The sequence below is a fragment of the Clavelina lepadiformis genome, chromosome 2, assembly GCF_947623445.1.
Source record: "Clavelina lepadiformis chromosome 2, kaClaLepa1.1, whole genome shotgun sequence".
In the NCBI taxonomy this organism is placed as follows: Eukaryota; Metazoa; Chordata; class Ascidiacea; order Aplousobranchia; family Clavelinidae; genus Clavelina; species Clavelina lepadiformis.
The window spans coordinates 22339133-22358745 of NC_135241.1; the positions used below are offsets into that span (position 1 = coordinate 22339133).

General features: G+C 41.2%; 2 protein-coding genes across 4 annotated transcripts in view; one reads left to right on the forward strand and one right to left on the reverse strand.

The window, feature by feature from the left end:
- Positions 1-1767: 1767 nt before the first annotated feature.
- LOC143446537 (ATP synthase F(1) complex subunit alpha, mitochondrial-like) lies at positions 1768-7479 on the forward strand. The gene is made up of 12 exons (XM_076946205.1): positions 1768-1936; positions 2134-2206; positions 2971-3140; positions 3240-3413; positions 5003-5169; positions 5291-5439; positions 5534-5685; positions 5869-6093; positions 6223-6330; positions 6673-6817; positions 6883-7033; positions 7198-7479. Exons 1-12 carry the CDS (start codon positions 1877-1879, stop codon positions 7286-7288), a joined length of 1665 nt encoding a protein of 554 aa, XP_076802320.1. The 5' UTR covers positions 1768-1876; the 3' UTR covers positions 7289-7479.
- Positions 7480-7683: 204 nt separating this feature from the next.
- Positions 7684-19613, reverse strand: part of LOC143446536 (uncharacterized) — a 33165-nt gene continuing 21235 nt past the window's right edge. For 2 of the 3 annotated variants that reach the window (XM_076946203.1, XM_076946202.1), the window contains exons 49-72: positions 19273-19546; positions 19019-19201; positions 18606-18841; positions 18323-18433; positions 18017-18144; positions 17766-17890; positions 17374-17585; positions 16804-16953; positions 16439-16648; positions 16084-16276; positions 15323-15608; positions 15086-15228; positions 14868-14961; positions 14636-14763; positions 14305-14439; positions 13984-14133; positions 13747-13900; positions 13139-13557; positions 10868-13020; positions 10642-10772; positions 9830-10463; positions 9599-9704; positions 9013-9295; positions 7684-7986 (exon numbers count right to left, since the gene is read on the reverse strand). In XM_076946203.1, the coding sequence (XP_076802318.1) occupies positions 7959-7986; positions 9013-9295; positions 9599-9704; positions 9830-10463; positions 10642-10772; positions 10868-13020; positions 13139-13557; positions 13747-13900; positions 13984-14133; positions 14305-14439; positions 14636-14763; positions 14868-14961; positions 15086-15228; positions 15323-15608; positions 16084-16276; positions 16439-16648; positions 16804-16953; positions 17374-17585; positions 17766-17890; positions 18017-18144; positions 18323-18433; positions 18606-18841; positions 19019-19201; positions 19273-19546 (6666 nt within the window). In that variant the 3' untranslated portion in view covers positions 7684-7958. The remainder of the gene's footprint in view (positions 7987-9012; positions 9296-9598; positions 9705-9829; positions 10464-10641; positions 10773-10867; positions 13021-13138; positions 13558-13746; positions 13901-13983; positions 14134-14304; positions 14440-14635; positions 14764-14867; positions 14962-15085; positions 15229-15322; positions 15609-16083; positions 16277-16438; positions 16649-16803; positions 16954-17373; positions 17586-17765; positions 17891-18016; positions 18145-18322; positions 18434-18605; positions 18842-19018; positions 19202-19272; positions 19547-19613) is intronic. The other variant, XM_076946204.1, reaches the window with a different exon arrangement.

Below are 19613 nucleotides of genomic sequence, written 5' to 3' on the forward strand. Positions count from 1 at the left end.
TTTCGCGGGCCGCGTGCTAACATTGTTGTAACTAACGTGTAGCCTACTTTATATAATGTGACCGATTAACCGTCGAATAAGAGATATTATTGAGAAGATGGTTACTGTCAAGAGTCGGTTGCCTCTCGCACTACAGTATGTAGTTGTTTTTAACGCTTATCGGCGGTAAAGCATCGGATTCGTTGATTATGTAACTGTAACCGTGGAGAAAATGGCTGAATGAGCGAAATCACGGAATATCTCGTGGGCCGCACGAAAAGGTTTCGCGGGCCGTATGTTGTGCATGCCTGTAGTAGAGTAACATACCCTTTTCGGCGTATGAACACACTTGTACAAGAACGCAAAAAAGAAACCTCTCTCGTTTTTAACTAGCATACTTTTACCTAATGTGCTGTTGTTATTAAATGCAATGTATCTATAAGTTTAAAAATTTTTATTCAGAAACTTTTCAGTTAGTTTCAATTCTCTCATTTTTAAACAATCTTTCTTTTGGCTTAATCGCTGTACAGTCGAAATCGGTTAATCGCATATCGGTTAATCGCATATATCGGTTAATCGCATAGCATTGCATAATCCCAAACCATTCCCATTCACTTGTGAAGAAAATTTAACGGTTAATCGCATAAATCGGTTAATCCAGGGGTGGGCAACATACGGCCCGCGGGCCGGACCCGGCCCGCGATGGGATTTTGAGCGGCCCGCAGACAGTTCAGCAGTTCAGTTTAGCAGTTCAGTTTTGACTTCAGCAGCTATTGAAGTACATTATTCGTTAATAAATTCATTAAATACTGTTTTTGTGTTTATGCTTAAAACTTAAAGTTTACATTAAATACGATTTATTCCTTGCATAGGTGGATAAATACACGATTAATGTATCGATTCAGGAATCCGGCCCGCCAAGTACTTTATTTTCTCATATCAGGCCCGCCGACCGAAAAAGTTGCCCGCCCCTGGGTTAATCGAATAGAAATTCTGGATTGGTAGACTTGTATCACTTAACCGCATATTTCCTTTGATGAAGTGTTAAGTGGCACGTAAATGATTTGAAAAATAAAGTGAAATTTCACGAAAAAAGGCCTTCTCTACAGTGATCATGAACCACAAAACTACGTTTGATTTAAGGATTGTTACATCACAATAGGACAACAAGACTAATCGTTGTCAAAGGCATACTTTCTGCCATTCTAATGGGAAAATATTACCGCATTTCCACCCATTTTAATGGGCGGAAAGCAGACGAATCGGGTGTCAAACTACAAAGGTAAATTGCCAATAACAACATCATTTGTTAATTGCGGGTCAGATGCAAGTTAAATGTGGTGAATGCTCACTGCTGGAAGTAATTAACAGAGTTAGGTCAATTCAACTCACTAAAACGTACTTAAATGTCATATCAAGTTGAAATTTTATCTTGAACCTGATTTAACAAAACCTCTTTACGTGAAATCGGAAGTAAGTCGACCTGGATAAATGTTCGTGTGTTAACAATAAATAAACTTTGTAAAACACGAAAACAGGTAAAAACCACGTAAATCTATAGATTATTAAGGATAATAATCTACATTCCAAATTTAAAATATTCCTAGTATATTAAGTATAACTAAAACCTACGAGGAAATAGGCTACACAACTATGGGGCAAGATGTGCAGCATCACAAGGCAATGTTGCTCAACTTTCGTCACACATGATTGATTTTAATCGACGTGGGATCGCTAAGGCATGCGACAGGGGCGTTCGACCTGACTCTTGGAGCAACCGGCACTATCCAAGTTTACCGAGTTCCATTTTCAGAAGCGGTGGAACAGTATAAATTCCACAGCCGTAAAACGTACGTTGTTTTGGAGTTTTTGTTGAGACGCACAAGGACCTGCAGCTATGATTTCGTCAAAGCTCGTCGCCGCTGTTGGCAGGAGTTTGCCACGAACGTCGAAAAATGTGGGTGTTAAAGGTTGCATTGTAGTTACGAGTACCTACAATGTTTCTTTTCAATGTGTGAATGTTATGTACCGTATCTGTATTTGACTGAACTCTTCGGTATGTACTTTTGCATTGCATTAACAGAAAGCATAATAGCACAGAACTTGCATTAGCACTATTATTTATAATATGTTTAACACTTATTTTTCGACCAGGTAACGAAATGTGTCAGCTTTGTGGCCACCAGAAATCTGTCAACAACTCAAAAGTTCTATGCTGAAAAGCAAGGTTTGTTTTATTGATGTGTTATTCGAAAGTTTAGTAAGGTTTCGACAAGTTTTTAAGAAATATTGCCTTAGGATTTGATGTTGTTTTCATGGTTTGTAGCAGTCTCACTTAATGCATTCATGGGCACATGCCATTGTAGCATTGGACAGTTAGCCTGGCTTTAAAAGTGTACTGCCACATTGTATTAAGTAAATTTAGTTATACTTAATTCTAAACGCAGTCAGATAAGAGAAGGTCAGCTATCCTTTCAGACTAAAACAAAATGCAGTTGTAATATCAAAACTCTCTGATGACTGGGAAGTTCCCGCTGTATGTCTCGCATATCAGCCACTTGTTTTAAGCCCATATGTAGTAATTTTCACATTAAAATTCTGCTTGCACTCACACGCACATTTAAAAATAGCCTATACCCAAACCTTACCTAAACACCTACTTTACAAAAATAGGTTGCATTCACACTCAAAAGCAGCTATTCACATATTCTTGGAAAATTCCAAGTCAGCTGCTGTGTGTGTGTGTGGCAAGAGTTTTTCCCCTTTACTTTTTTATTCACACTTCCCAACTATGCCGGTAAACCTGTATTATAAAGCATTCATTGCTGCAGAAGTAGATACTGGCCTGGGATATGTATCGTGGCTTACCTGACTGCAAAGTTATTAAAATACGAATAGAATATGCGAGTCCTGTACTATGTTTTCTGTTTGTATTTCAGTGAAATGATCGCATAATATATGAAAAGTTAGCATGCTTTCTTTTTTGTTAAGGAGCGGCAGAGGTTTCATCCATTCTGGAACAGAGGATTTTAGGCACGGCACCATCTCAAGATCTTTCGGAAACTGGTCGTGTGCTGACAATCGGTGATGGTATTGCTCGTGTTCACGGCTTACGTAACATCCAGGCTGAAGAGATGGTTGAGTTCAGTAGTGGATTGAAGGTTTGTCTACAAAATGTATTACCGAGGCTTTTTCACTTCGTAGTTAATGTCAGTTTCATTTCTATGAGCATCTGTGACTCAAAACTCCTTTTATTCCAGGGAATGGCCTTGAACTTGGAGAAAGACAATGTTGGTATTGTTGTATTTGGTAATGACAGAAATATCATGGAGGGTGATATTGTAAAGAGAACTGGTGCCATCGTAGATGTGCCAGTTGGAGAGGAACTTCTTGGCAGAGTTGTGGATGCTTTGGGCAACCCCTTAGATGGAAAGGTAACAACTGGAATCTATACCTTGTGTCTTGGGGTGGCAGTAATTGCAAACTGAGAAATTGCAAAATATCTTCATAATTATTGATATAATACAGGGTATTTTAAAAGTAAGTTTTTTAAGCAATTCATCCTGCCCATAGGCGCCGAAGTTTACAAAATGTAGGGCGGAAAAGTTAATGGGTTTATATGTTTGGGAATTCCCCGTGTCAAGGATTGTTGTAAAAACACAATATAAGATAAAATATACTTCTAATCAACGTTATTTGCGACAACAGCCATGCTACAAGTTTTTGCTTTTTATAAAAATTCTGACTTGTTGGTTATGACCCAACACTTACAGCTCAATTGTATTTATCGTCCGTGATTTTCTGCACCCCTTCTAGTTTTGCTCTCCCTAGTCTCTTTAAACTCTCCGCATGCGTCGACTCAAGGTTATTTTTGGTCATTATGTTTGTCTGTACAGACGTATCACCAGAGATGGGAAAACACTTCCAACAAAAGCAGATCAGTCGAATCCGATTAATTGCATAGTCAATTTGCCAAGTCTTTTTATGCGATTAAACGAATTATTTATGCGTTTATGCAAAAGTGCAAATTCCACTTATTTTTCTTACTTGACGTGCGACTTGCGACGCTGGTCAAGACTCACGTGTAAAGGCGTCAATACGCAACACACTAACGTTTATTGCGTATAGCGATCATTCATTCATTCAAGCACGCAAAAGATGAAAACATGCTTTCTTGCATTTGTGTTTTTAAGCGAACAAATGTGACCATGTCCGCCCCTTCAAACTGTAGTCGTTGGCGAGTTGTATGATGTACATGCAGAACTTCTTTATTTTTTGGTGTTGTCACAACGATTGCGTCAGCAGAGCTTTCTTTATTGTTGTCTTTTTCAACTTGTTTGTTTCGTAAAACTTCTTCACATATTACGGCATCATCTTAACGCAACGCTTAAATGAAACTAAAACAGTGCGGATGTTAATGTGAGCGTATTGACAGCCACGTGTTAATGCTTAAATTGAGCATTGTTGGTTTCATTGTTTCGTAACAAAGCGCACCACAAGTCACAAAGCTTACGCATTGCGTGTGCGCGTTGTTTTCAATTTTATCTTTTAAAAACTTTTGAATAATGGAATAAATTATCTTCATTTTTATTCAATTAAGCGGATTATGCAATAAACCTTTATGCGATAAACCGAAGTATTGTCTTTACAAATGACAGACTACGCCTACAGTTTGGGACTTGCGCCCTTTATGCGATAAAACGAATTATGTAATTATGCAGAGTGCAATTAACCGGATTTGACTGTATAACCTTTCGAACATAAAATCGCTATCATTTGTTAAAAAAATCCAGGGTGGAAAAATCCACCCTGTCCACCCAAGTTCGGCGCCCGTGATCCTGCCATTGGCTAGTTCGTTTAAAACCAAAGACAAAATGAAATATTCTGGTAATTTTCTGCTTCCTTATACAGTATTATACTACTGGTTCTTGCTGTTTGCACAAAGTGATATATTATTGCAAATCCTGGATATTTTATGAAGATTGGTCAAGGTTAACATATGTAGGCTACTTGCTTTTGTTAGGGTCCCCTTAAAACCACGCAAAGACGAAGAGTTGACGTTAAAGCACCAGGTATCATCTCCCGTGTTAGTGTAAGTGAGCCCATGCAAACTGGCTTGAAAGCAATCGATTCACTCGTACCCATCGGTCGAGGACAGAGAGAACTCATTATTGGTGACAGACAGACAGGGTGAGGTTAAATGAATTGCGTTGCAAGTGTTTTGGTTTTTGCATTTACATCTGTGAATTGCATTAGTTCTTTTTTAATGCTACATACTTGTTTTATAAGTAATGTATGCTTCATCTGTCAGCAAAACCGCCGTCGCCATTGATACAATCATCAACCAGAAAAGATTTAACGAAGGCACCGATGAGAAGAAGAAATTGTACTGTATCTACACTGCTATTGGACAGAAACAGTCAACCATCTCCCAGCTTATCCAGCGTTTGGAAAATACTGGTAAGTATGACCTTGACTAAAATGTTGGTAACACATTGTCAACGTAATTATGCCTTGGATGGGTTTTTTCGTATTACGTTGATATGCTGTGTAGATTCGATGAAATATTCCATCATTGTTGTCGCATCTGCTGCTTATGCCGCCCCATTGCAATATTTGGCTCCTTATTCTGCCACATCGATGGGAGAACACTTCCGCGACAACGGCAAACATGCGCTTATTATTTATGATGATTTATCAAAACAGGTATTAAATGCATTTTTACTTGTTGACTTGTTATTGCAAAATGCAGTGCTTATAGCATATATTATTAGAAAAGGACAAGTGTTTTAAATGCCATTGCAATAGATCTTTCCTCCATTAGCACATTTTTTCTGCAGTGAGCCTTCGTTTATCTAGACTGGTATTGATAACAGTCATTTTTCACAGGCTGTAGCCTACAGGCAGATGTCCCTGCTCTTGCGTCGTCCTCCAGGTCGTGAGGCTTTCCCTGGCGATGTCTTTTATCTTCACTCACGTCTCCTTGAACGTGCTGCAAAGATGAGTGATAACTTCGGAGGTGGCTCTCTCACTGCTCTGCCAGTGATTGAAACCCAAGCTGGTGATGTGTCCGCTTACATTCCAACTAACGTCATTTCTATTACTGATGGCCAGGTAAATGCAAAGTTGTTATCTATACAAGATTACACTAATAATGACAAGTATGGACAATAACATTGAATTTGGTTGTGAGTAAATTTTTGAAAATAGTTGGTAAGTGGAAATATTTATTTTGTTTGGTAGATCTTTTTGGAAACCGAGCTTTTCCACAAGGGTGTCAGACCTGCTATCAACGTCGGTTTGTCTGTCAGTCGTGTCGGATCTGCTGCCCAAATCAAAGGCATGAAACAGGTTTGAAATTGGAACATTCCACAATAGAAAAACTATTTTCGTTCTATAAATTATTTAACTTGCTTAATATGTTGTTGCACTCACCTTGGATCCTTGGCAGTTACTTCATTGCTGCCAAGACCTCTGCTAGAGCTGCTAGATCATGTACACAGTTACCTAAAGCTCAAGCTTTCAATTGTTTGGGTCTTTTTTTTGTTCGCTGTGCTACAAAACGGTTACAACGGTAATATTTACTACAAATGGTGGAGGGCCCCATAGCATTGAGCCTATTCTGACATGTCAGAGACGCTCTTGAAACAGCCGGCTCTTTATCAACCAAACGTATATATCACATTTTAAAAGGTTTCTGGTACGATGAAGTTGGACCTTGCCCAGTATCGAGAGGTTGCCGCATTTGCCCAGTTTGGTAGCGATATGGACGCCTCCACGCAACAGTTGCTCAACAGAGGTGTTCGTCTTACCGAGCTTCTCAAACAAATTCAATACGGTGAGTTCCACTTGCTGTGGTATTTTTGTTAAGTGCTTTTTGATTATTCTCTGCTTTATTTTCAGATCCCATGGACATTGCTGAACAGATTGTGGTTATCTTCTGTGGTGTAAGAGGATTTTTAGATAAAATTGATCCATCGAAAATCACAGACTTTGAAAGCGCCTTCATTGACCACATGCGTTCAGCACATTCTGGTCTTGTCAACACAATCAGGTAAACGAGTCAACCACTAACTTAGAATGTGGTGTACAATGAATGTTGGCTCAGCGTTTTAAATGACTGCGATAGTCCACGGGACAACGTGTACGACTGTACATATTCTTGATGGTGGATAGGTGTGGAACTAGATTTTCCATAAATTGTTTCCTTTGCTACAGGTCTGAAGGTAAACTGAGTGAAGAAACGGAGAGCAAGCTGAAAGAAGTTGTATCGTCCTACGTCAAAACCTTCCAAAGTAGTTCTAGTTAAATATATTTTAATTTGAGTTCCCACGTGCTGCGTATTCTGCGTTAATTAAATTTTCCCAACACCCAACTGGTTTTCCTACAACCCATGAGACTTTCTAGTGCTTGCTGTTTCGCGAAAAGTTTCATTCAAGCGTGCCAACGTAGATTGTGGTTTGTGGCTGTATTTGAAAAATAAAAAGTTTATGTATTAAAGACTGCCAGGTTTAGATCTTGCCTTGTTGAGGCAAGGAAGACAACGTCGTGCGCCAACACGAACGAGCCATTTAAGGTTTTATTTACTCTTATTAGTTCACTGAGTGTTTTCAGAAACCGGAGTGAAGCGGGAATCTTATTTAAGCAAGGTTGTTATTTTAAGCCCTAGTTTTTCTAAACTCTCAACACAAAATAGCCTATATATTGTCTTTGCTGGGAGTTCTTTTACTGTAACATTACAGCTTTGGCACTTTGCGAAACAAACGTACATTCAACAAATCAATACAAAAGGCATTCGCTGCAATAAATACTAGTCACTAGTGGATTATTCAGCACAGAAGGACAATAGGTTTCAACTTTGTGACAGAATCCTGCGTCTGTGCAGAATCCATGGCTTTCTCCTGCGAGAATCCTGCACCGCTTGGAGTGATTTCACTAGCTTAATCAGTCCGGGTAAATCGATGTTCGAGCGCCTATTTTCACCCTGGGACATAGCCAGGAATTGACCTGAAATGAAATTGTTGCAACGTTAACTTTCCTGACCTTACATCGTGTCCACATCTCTTTTCATGACTAAATAACTGTCAAATTAGAACAACCTCAAAATCTAACAGTCAATTACAGACAACCGACTTGAAACGTAAATGGATTTTACCTCTCGGTGTCGAAATAACTTGATTAGAATTAAAAGGTTAATAGATTAGTACAAAATTTTAATAAACGTCATATTAGCCTATATTTATAGATAGCGGGACGGGGGTGGCCTGGCTCCTCCACCTTTAAAAATAAATATAAGACTCTTCAGGCCAGGCCCACCCACTGTAGTGGCCGTATTTACTGAAGGTCGGAGGTAATTTAGCCATGCTTTCTCACAAGCTGGTTTTGTTTATTTTCTTTCATCGTGTTTTCGTTTTTGTGACTCTTTGTCGGCTATAAGTTTGTACCTTTCTGGTAATCAAGCATTGTGAGAAAGTTTTCGACACGCTATATCAACAACCAAGCAGATCGCAAATTACCGTTGTTGATGAGCAGTTGTCCATCGATTAATTGAGTTGTATAAAGGAAAAACATTACAAAGCTCATTATGATTTGAACAAAGATATGAGTCGTACGCAACACAAGACCACTTCACCGAAATGGTAGATTCTCCAACTCGCCAAAAATACAATAAGCGTGTTACAAGGCGTGATAAAATCGTTTTAAACGGCGTCTCAAAAATGAGCGTCATAAATAATTACTTCCGTACGTTCACATATAAAAATGACATTCCACATTCCATTTCGATGCGTAAGCGGGAAAGTGCGAAATTTCAGCAGTTGTGCGTTTTGGGCAAAGGCAAAAATTTGGATGAAACTTGAAAAAAATTTTGACCCCTTCGACGCAATATTAAATTCGCCAGTGGGTCCACCCACTTTGAAAACGGTTCCACCATTGCTGCGTATATTGTCATCGAGTTATCACGTTTTATCAATATACTAAGAAATCCATTCATGAAAATATACATAAAATAAAAAGGGTTAATTTCATGCTCACCCAATCTCATCTTCAAAATCTTCTTCACTTATAGCGGTCACCGGCGTTGACGATTTCTTGCCGCCAAGCGGAGCCCTATCGCTTACGGACGACTTATAGTGTTTGGTTTCGAAGGCAGCGGCAAAACGTGGCGGTTCCTTCGTTTTCGACGAGATCGCGTCTTTTAAGTGCGACCGTGCTTTGTTTGAATGCGTTTGCGACGGAAGTGCTGGCTGGAACGAAGGAATTACCGGAAGTTCTCTGACATCTATGAAAACTGTTTGCGATCGTCTGAGACCTCTCGCTGAAAGAATGAAAGAATCTGAAATCTTACATGGTTACAAGCAACGTTCTCTTTCAATATTATATGTATACAAGTGCGTAAACTTTTACTGTTGTACACTTCTTGACGTAAGGCCAGAAAGGCACACAACAATAAATGCACATGCTAAAATAATTTGGGGTGCTGATAAATTTTCTGTGCGCACTCCATGCAAAATAACTGTGCACAAGCACGGCTTAGACTGAAAGATATTGCTGTGTGCCGCCATGCTAGTGTAAAGCTTACTCTACATAATATGCTCCTCCGGGAACTAGTAGTACTCACGTCTTGTAGGAGCCGGGCCTGTAACATTCTTTTTCTTAGCTTTGCGTTTTCTGCTCTGTATCGCCCTCCAGAGGCAGGCGGAGAAATTTTCGCCGCTTTCATTGCCCTGAAAATAACGGCAGAAACTTGTGAGGAAAGCTGAGGACACTCCAAACGAGGAAATATGACCGTAGAAAGTTGGACCGAGGTAACTTGAGAAGTTGGCGGTCAATTAGACGGCTCCGTACTCACCTCACCACTTGTCCTACTCCCGGTCCCAGATGACGAAGAGCTTTCGTCCGCAACTACTTGTTGATGACGCAAGCCTGCTGACGTGCACGGTACGTCATTTGATGACGTGCTTGGTACTTCCCCTGATGACGTCCTTTGTACGTCACTTTTCGTTCTGTGGAGGCGGTGATTGTGTCGAGCTATGTTCAAGGTGGTTAGTGTTGGCAAGGGCGTGTGGGCATCGTCTGTTGATATAGTGACGTCGACTGGGTTTGGGTCTTTTTGAGGAAAAGGCGAAACTTTTTTGAAGCGACCCGTTGTTTTTCCTGAGTCACGCGGTGAGTTGGCGGATATCTTTCTTAAGCCACTAAGTCGAACCGAATCCCTTTCATTAGGATCGATGGGCAGTGATAAAGACGCTTTTAGGCGCGGATGAACCGCCCTAGCTGGTTTTACTTGGATAATCTGATCATTTTCAATCGCACGGAGTTGACGAAGTGACTGGTTGTCCACATTTTGTGGCTGTAACGTTCCTCTGCCAGAATACGGCGTCACGGTCACTGAGCAAAGGTTTCTGTTCGTATGATCCTGATCAGAAGCTCTTCCCGGCACGCACAGGTCCGTCCGACTGACCAGCGCCTCCTTGACCGACTTCCTAAAGACACGGGAAACGCTCTTTTAATCACGAGAATAACTATGAGGTATAATAAAAACAACTTGAAACAGTTTTGCTTCGACGCTATTCATCGCTATAAGCCAGTCAGTCTCTTAGTTTTACTTCAGTGCATATTTAACATAAGATTATGTGCATTACGATGTTCCATTGCTCTTACCCACAATCTTTCTTATGGTGCTTTTCTAAACTAGAAAACGTGCTCATGACATCATCGACCAATGCCGTGGCTCTGACGCAAAATTCGTTGACCTGTAGCTCAATCTGTGGTAGATAGCAGAAGGAAAGATGCTTTGTAAAAGAACAAAATCAAGGTTCCATATCGCATTAGTCACATCAGAGCAATAACGTTTGATGAGCTTTAATTAAATTAATAATTAACTTACTTCGGACAGGGCAACATCTCCGGAAAGGTTGTACTCGTCAATCGCTGGTTCCATTGGCCCCACCCAGCGGACGTCAAATTGCGGCGTTTTTTTGGGAAGCGAAAAACAGTTCTTAGTCGGGGTCAGGTCACAAGTAGAGCAACCACTTTCGTTCGGCATCTTAGACTTATCGTAACTTGAGAACGAAAGGCTCTTAAGACGGCTTAAGGACTGGGCCGACCCTCTTCTATGATCGTCATAGGACTGTCTAGCGGGACAGAAACGATCCAGACAAATCGGGACGCTACCGCAAAAAAGGGAGGCTGTCATGATTCCGAAAAAATTTTTAATTTTGCGGGAAATTAGAGTCCAGATTTCCATGAAACTGATCCAACTTTCCTCGGTGACACGTGTCCGCTTTACGGCTTTGCTCGAGGATTTTAATGATTGCTTTTTAGTTTTCTTTCCTGAACGAACTGTTTTCGAGCATTTCCCTGATTGTTTTGACGCTTTCGCGGTTCTTCCATTGGCGTGGAACCATCGGTGGCTGGCAACGATAAAGCCTTTCAAGATAAGACGAGTCGTGAAAAACAAAACGGAAAAATAGAGGAAGGCCAACAGCAGCCCAGTATGCGAGCGATACGCCTTCAAATCTTGCTCAGCGTGTCCGCCAACTAATCCCAGCCAAGCCGATGATTGCATCGTCTTTTGCATCGCTCCGGCGAGGCTGGAATGGGACACGAGTCCAGTTCCGAAAAGAATTTGCCCAAACATTGACATAATTAAGACCAGTACTGTAAATGGGAACAGTACGGCTTTAAACGTGGCGGCGGATGATTGGCACACTGCAGTTACGCTGTAGGTCAGTTTACTTTTGTATCCGTGGAGATTGACCGCTAAATTGACCACTTTTATCACGAATAGCGTCGTCCATATTCCCAGTGTGTATCTAGTGGCTTCTTCACACTTCAGGAAAAAACGAATCAGACTGCCTGGGTCTTGGTGAAAATGGTTCGAGTTTTCCAGCTCATAGGAAAGGACAAAAGCACTGTAACGCATGACACATGAGCTGACAAGATATGCGACAACGCTCATCCAAATCGTCAGATCAAGTAATGCCGCCATCTTGCTCCCGCGATGAAGGGAACGTCTCGATAACTCCATCCTACCTCCTTTTCCCAAGACCTTGAACTCGATGAGAGAAAGAAGATTTTTAAACGCCCACCAGGCTGCCCAGATGAGGACGACCACGTGACAGAAAGCCAACCAATCACGTACACGTGTGTCGAAAGTTTGCAGCGATGCGGAACGAATTGTCACGGTCGATTGAGGACGCAGGGTTCGAAATTCTGACAAAGCGCTGATCAGAAAATATCTTCTGCTGGCGAGATCGTACAACACAATATCAACCGACACTGCATCGCTGGAATTCGCAGGACATATTTCTGTGTAATGTTGTTTGTTTCTTTGGTGCAGATGGATATTCACCGTTTGCTCAAACACGTAACCTGTTGCGTGGGTGCCATAGAATAACTTGGGCTCACTGTCAGTGCTGTTGGCTGGTTTGCGTTTGCAGTAGTTTTTAGCGTAGAGCAGTTTTCGCATTTTGGATGGAAGCTCACTGCAATGGCCAACTTCGGTACGTCGCAGAGCGGTCACTGTTACAGGTCCTAGTAAAACTTGGTTTAAGTTTACCAGCGAGTAATTCTGATTCAAACGAGACTCCAATTCGCAGATATGGAACGATTTTTCAAACCATTCTTGCCACGATAAAAGGGATGTGACTTTGCTAAAATTGGAATTAAAGTCTGAGTCCATTCGCTGGTAAACGACTGAATTTTCATTGACACAGAAGCCGAGATTAAACCAATGGTTGATTTGCTTAGTTGGTTTCAGCGTCCGTTGCGTAAACACGAAAGTGACCAGCATAACGGACAAAAAGATGACGATTAGCCAGGATGAGATGGCTCTCATTGCGGCCGATTCACTTCGCATTTCTCGGGATCGCAGACGGAGGGGGTCCTTCTTACTCTTCCATCTTCCTTTCTGGTTGTAGGGAGGTGCAACGTTGCGGAGATAGCGGGAACGCCTCCGCTCACAGATGCGGAGTTTGATCACCGACGGATCCAGAGTTGCGGTTTTTCCATCATTTATCTCATATTTTTCCGAAGAATCTGAAAATAGTTTTTGTAAAGGAACCGACACGGGTCAACATAACGCTTAACAAAACGCAATTAAGTGTTTAGCACCTTGTTGGCTTTAAAACCGCGCAGTGACAACACTTTTACTCACCGCTGAAATACTTATAGGAGTAATCGTCAACAGCGGCAACCTCAACTGAGGGAAACAAGTTTGGCAAAACTTCACTTAACTCTGTGTCCATAAACAAGCTGACGCAAGTTGACACGAAGCTAGACATGAAAATGACAAGAACCTCAATGACCAGCAAAGTCCAAAACAAGGCGAAGAATACCGTTTCCAACCAAATTCCAACATCTATATCTTCCATGACGTTTGCAGCGCCGTATATGACGACAGCACACGCAATAATGCTGGCTGTTACGTAGTACACCCAACCGACGTGCACACATTCTGGGGGGAGAAGACCACTCCAAGTTTGAGGCAGAGGGGCTAGTTTTTCGCAGGGCACCAAAATAGGGCCGTCCATGGCCAAAATACGGGGCTTGATGACGTCGTCTTCTTGATAATAACTAAGTGATTAATAATTAGTTAGTTATTAGCTAGTTAGTTAGTTAAATTTCTTCAAGTTCTTATACTGCTAAACCACCAATAAAACTTTAAAGCAAGTCGCCGAATTTTTAAAGGCGTCTATTTTTTTCAGCAAAGAAATATTATGTTGATACTTGATACCAACAATTTGCCAGCAAATATGCACTCACTGACTGACGTCACTTTTACGCATTGTTACGTGAATAGTTTCATCGGAGGGATGCCTGGAGTGGCTTATGTTGGATACCGACTCATTGAAGTCGTTGGCATGGCAACAGGACGATGAGCAGTCGCCATAGCAACTAGAATCTGGGATGGTGCGATCTAGAAAATTAATTTCGAACGATGACGTAATTTCCAATCAGCCAACTCCTGGTGGAGGTAGTAATTACGTCACTATGACGTACCTGTGGGCTCGTGAGTGACGAAGGTGGAAGGCGATGACGTCCTCATGCAACGAACGATCTCTTCGTCGAGGGAGCTAACGCTGTGACGCGGTGGCCAAGAGCAGATGCTCTCCTCTGGCTCAAAGGGATGGGATGGGTTCCCTTGGCATACTGAATGAAATCATTATGACGTTATAAAGAGAATCCGAAGGCGGGATTAACATTTTTTTTTAATTAAATGTTATTGTAACGTTTACTTTTGGTCATTCACATAAAGCATTTGATCTTATACGCGCAGTCAAGTGTAAGCCGAACGTCAACACTACAAGCAGAATAAATTACCTTTCTCTTCTCCGTGTTCTCCTTTGAGCCAAACTGTGACGACATCGAAGTCTCCTTCGTGGTCCAGCCCTAGCAGGTCCGTTTGTGCGATGGTTTCCGTCTTTCTAAGTCCACCCGGAACGCATTTGTTGGATTCTGCATGTAGAGACATGGGGTATGTGATACATCTATCTAATCTTTAATATCTGCATAATTAATGGATTTTTGCCGAGAGTTGGTGCAACCGATCCAAAGTTAACACCTTTCTTTGCCAGACAAGTTCATTAAACAAAACATGTTAATGCTGTGTTAGGTATACAACGCGAAGTAGAAGCTACGATAAGGTAACAACCATGTGCGTATAAGTCGTCCCCACTCTTGAAAACAGTAGAGACGTGGGATAGGCTGTTTGGTGAGCGCACACCGCCGCTAGTGGTATCTTCTATCGCCACTGATACGCGTTCGTCACGCTTGGTGAACCTATATGACAAACATAAACTTGCGTAACATAACACTACAGACCGTTGCGCACAAACAGAGAAAAGTTCAGGCACTCAGCCGGCCGACGTGAGGAATCCCCTTACCTGAGAATCAGTTGCACGGGTAAAAGAATGGCGCTTGCTGTTAAACCAATGAGGAAGCCCCAGAAAACAGCTTCAGCGCTAAAGTACGTGAAGCCTGCAAGAAATGAGATTGCTGTTACAATATATACCGTAGCTGGTTCATTTCTTTCTATGCACTGTTTAAGAAAAAATATAACTCATTCATCGACAATGATGCTACGCGCTAAGCAAAAACCTACTGTTCTCAAAGTCACTGGCATATACGAGCCAGATTTTTGCAGTTGTCAATCCCAGAATAACAAAGCATAGAGTCATCGCGTGAACGATTCTCTGTGATCTTGTGAGCGCGCCCCAGCAAGCGCATGCAAATATCGGCAAAACACTGTGACGTCAAACGAAAAATCAGTCGCAATAAAGACAAAAACACTTACTTTTCCTGTATTTTACTCAAAACAAAGCAAACACTGTCAGATCACCTGTGACAATCAAGCAAGTTGTTTCTGGTTTTGATCGCTAGATGACGCGCAAGAGTCGGTTTTCTTTCCAGCGGCTCGAGCTCCCTGCTTATTCTTCTACCACCGCGATCAAGCGCCAGCCATGCGTAACAGGGAAAGTACCACCGTTCATCGCTGTTGACGTCACGAATAATGACGTAGTCAAGATACCAACGAGGCCAGAAGCCGGAATGGTCGTGCCAAATGCAGAGTTTCCAAATGGGACCAAGGTTCTGCTCGAATGACGCAATAAATGTCTTTGTTGAGCCTGGATGACGAGTCAAGTAAAAGTTGAATGCTTACAGTTTCAGAACTGCTTGTTTTTGTTATTAATGTAGCAGGTTGCTAAATATTACAGCGCCTTTGATCGAAGGTTGTTTAACTTTTATTGCATTTATTCTGATACAAAAATTACTTTCGCGTTGATGCGTGTAGTTATTCTGCATAGAACATGTAAGCTATAAAATAACATTACATAACCATTTCATAACATGAATATAACAACATACTGCCATAAACGAATCACCTTGGCCCCGTGCCTTAAGCTTAAACAATTTACTTATACACATCGGTGATCGGTTAATTTAACCCACGGACGAATAAACCCAAGGTAATTTTATCCAACGTACGGTTAGACCCAAGACAATCCATACAAAGACTATTCGACCCGCAGGTGTATTTTAGATCGTCCAGGGTTTAGTCGTCCTTTGGTTGAATCGACCAGGAACCATAGACACCCTGACCTGTTTCAAAAAAACAACTTCCGTTCCTTTCATTTTTGGCAGCTTTAGAGCTCTCGTGTGCCATCTCGAGCCCAGTTGGAGATACAAGTTCTCTGGCTTCGTATTTTCCATCTTGTCCGTATATGACGATATGGGGAAGGGACGTAGTTCCACTTCCGGGCCAATTCCCGGTTTGCACAGTGATTTCGAAGACCTACAAACGAAATATGTGTCCGAGTTATAAATTTTAATCAAAGTTTCGCACTTGGGGCCACAGACAATGAACTATGTTTACAAACAATAAAACCACAAAGAAAAGTTATTTGAAGCCGGATGAACAGAAATATCAAGAAGTTAATTAATTAATTTGCGTCACCTGACTGTGTTCGGTTTTATTATCCCTCAATAAAATCGGGATCCGGGCACCCGTGTCCCCGTCGTCGGTACCCAACCACCATCTCACCCAGCCCCCCACCCTTGGACTCTTATATACGTCATCTCTGACGTCATCAAAATCACGATGACGTAAAACGAAACGGTGAACAGTCAGGAATATAGTAAAGAAAGCAAGTGTACAGAAAAGTACCTGTGTTTGGAAAGAAATATCATTTAAAAGATATTTAAGGCAAACCTGTGCAGTTATTTGGACTAAAGGCACCGTAAAACCCTAAATAATTTATAGGTTTAACCTGAAGTTAAACATCAACCAAACCAGGTTTTACACAACTCTACGGAACTCACAGCAAGACAAGGGGAAAGAGCATTCGAGGTGCCGGTTGTGTTTGTATTTTCAACCATGTGCTCAGCTTTAACCTGATGATAGGAGCTTGTGAACGTAGACAGGTGTGTAGTGGAGCAAACGGTTTGTTGTAGAGTTGATTCTCCTAATATCTGAGACAATGTGAAAAATTCCATAAATAAGCATAGAAGTAGAATAAATATAGAAGTTATGGTGATCTTAGAGCGGTATGTAGGCTACTTGTTACTTCAAATATCTTCGAATATTGAATACATGATGGCAGCGAAAATTTATTGTATTCCGTTTCTGCGTGTATTGTAATACTGTATGACAATTATAATATTAGTTTAATTGTTACTGAAGGTAATAAATTAAAATTGTCAAGCTCATAACATGCAAGCTCGCGCAAAAAAAGAGAAAAAGGTGATTTTCAAGTAAATAAATCTGTAAGTTTTTCATCTAGGTGTGCTATGAACGTATCTGCAGCACCGTCAAACAAACACTTAAGCATTTAAAGCGCAAGACACCCAAAATCAACTTATCCGTAAGTATTGTGTTGAGTACAAAACTACCTGTACTCCTTCCACACTCCAAGTTTCTTCGTTTTTGTCCCAATAAAAGCAGTCTGACATCCAAACGCTTAAGTTATAGGTCACTTTCTGGTCGCGATATCGTCGCCTTTGCGACGCAGTGATGACGTCAGTGCTCCAAAGGGTGACGTAAATCTTCCCGCTTTGTACATATTGATGGGGTTTGAAAGAGGTCTTGATGAAATTTGTAAACTCTGCGCGAGAAAGATGTGTGTTTGTTGCAAATATTTCATCGAAATGGATTTTGGGTACATTTCAAAAAAACTATTGCTGCAAATTGCAAATAAGATCTATGACCATTACCGCATGCGCTATGCTGTGTTCTTGGCCAAACTACTAAGTTTATTTGAGCTGAGAACGGGTGTAAAATTTACCTTTGCTCTGGCTTGGATGCCGTTTTATTGACGAGAAATTTTTTAGCGCGATTATAGAAGTGTCATTGAGCGGATCTTTGCTTGACAGCCGACGTTGACTGAAGGCAACCGCTATGGTGAAATGTCTACAATCAACAACATAATGAAGTCCAGCATTAGATGTTTAAACGTGAAACATGTCAACTCGGTACTCCGGATACTAAAACTTATTACGAATTTGTTAGTTGTGGTCAGAAGCATCTTGTTTATACCTTATCTGCTTATCTTCGATGGAAATTTCAACGTGCAACGTGCTGTTGATTGCTTCACTTAGATCAAATTCGTGGACTGACATTTGTTCCCTTTTCACCTGGTAACGAAATGCCTTCACCTCTTCGATCTGTGATTAGAGTTGCTATTTAGTCTACTGGTACGATAATTTGACGAAATGAGTCTCCGTTGCTATGTTTTTTGGGAGAAATTTGGTGCATATTAATTTCTAGTACATCAAAGATGGATCAAGAACTGATAAAGTATGACGTAATCATCGCTACTCTATTGTGGAAATAAATACAGACCACTTCTTTCCGAGGCGGAAGATAGATTTTGATTGGTTGTTTCAAATCACGTGTCCGTACCTCTTTTAAATCGTCATCTAGCAACCAGACAGAGAGGGCGCTATCGTCCATCTGCACAATATGATATCTATGGATTAAACTAACATGTTTTTTTCGTTTACAAAATACAAAAGCTAAGTAAATAAATTTCTAAAGTGTAACTAAAAAAATCACTTTCTAGAAAAAATAACCGCGAATCTGCAAGAAAAGAAAATTTCGACCAAGTTTGAGCTTTTTTCCTCACCCGTTGAGCAGCGCCACTTGCCAGATAAGGACTTTCATCAAGATACGCGATCCCGGCCTGAAGATATTGGCCGCGCTCTTCACTGGAAAAAAATTCCGGCGCAAACTTTGCCCCGACCAGCAACGATCCGGACTGGTTCAAAATTAACGTTTCCTGAGCCGACTGCGCCACCATGTTGATGCCTGCCGATGTGACGTTACTCTTCCCAAAAACCGGTAACCTTGCCACGACTGACTCTGTAATCAACCGTTTGTTATGTCAAAACACTTTGTGATTTCGTGCTTAAGTATCGATATGAACCATGTCATATTTTGTGTGATATCAGCTGTTTCGTTATTTTAGTGTCATGGTCTGTGAGAGCTTTTAAGTGGTAAAGAAACATTGTTTTTCTCAATATCAAAATAACCACCCACTTATATAAAAGTCCCTCAATTGATCCTCGATACGCAAGACAGCTCTCACAGCCTCCGTCAGCGAAGGCCCTGGATGGTGTGACTTCCGCAAAAGTTTGCGCAGAGAAAACGTCAGTCTCGAAATGCTCGAAAGAGTTTCGTCCAAAAACTGACCGGACAAATGGACGTTTTTCAAGCCTCTTGCTGTTAGGATTGGAAAAAAGTGAAAATTCGGTTCTTTCTGTACGACGACGGCAAAAAATAAGTGGTATTACCTAGTTGTGCCCAGGGACCACTAGGTGTTGCCTTTTCTTCTTTTGTACTCTCCTGTAAGCCGTTGATGATAATCTCGGCCACCGTGACGATGTCTTGAGGAGCCAAGTACTCAGCATATGCTACAGCTCGCGACAGAGCATCAGTGACGTCATAAAAGCGCACGTACTTTCCGAATTTAATGGTTGAGAGAGCTCGAACTATGGCTCCCACGGACTCGCTCAGTTGTGTCTCATTTATAAGATTTCTCTTCACCAATTCCGTCAGAGGCTTTATCTTCGAAGAAAAACGTTTTATCAAGATTTTAAATTTTTGAACAAACAACTGAAAACTCCATTGCAAC

Coding starts and splice junctions, on each gene's coding strand:
- LOC143446537 (XM_076946205.1), top strand. CDS start 1,877: ATGATTTCGTCAAAGCTCGTCGCCGCTGTTGGCAGGAGTTTGCCACGA. Junction 2,207..2,970: donor GTTCTATGCTGAAAAGCAAG/GTTTGTTTTATT, acceptor TTTTTTGTTAAG/GAGCGGCAGAGGTTTCATCC. Junction 3,414..5,002: donor GCAACCCCTTAGATGGAAAG/GTAACAACTGGA, acceptor TGCTTTTGTTAG/GGTCCCCTTAAAACCACGCA.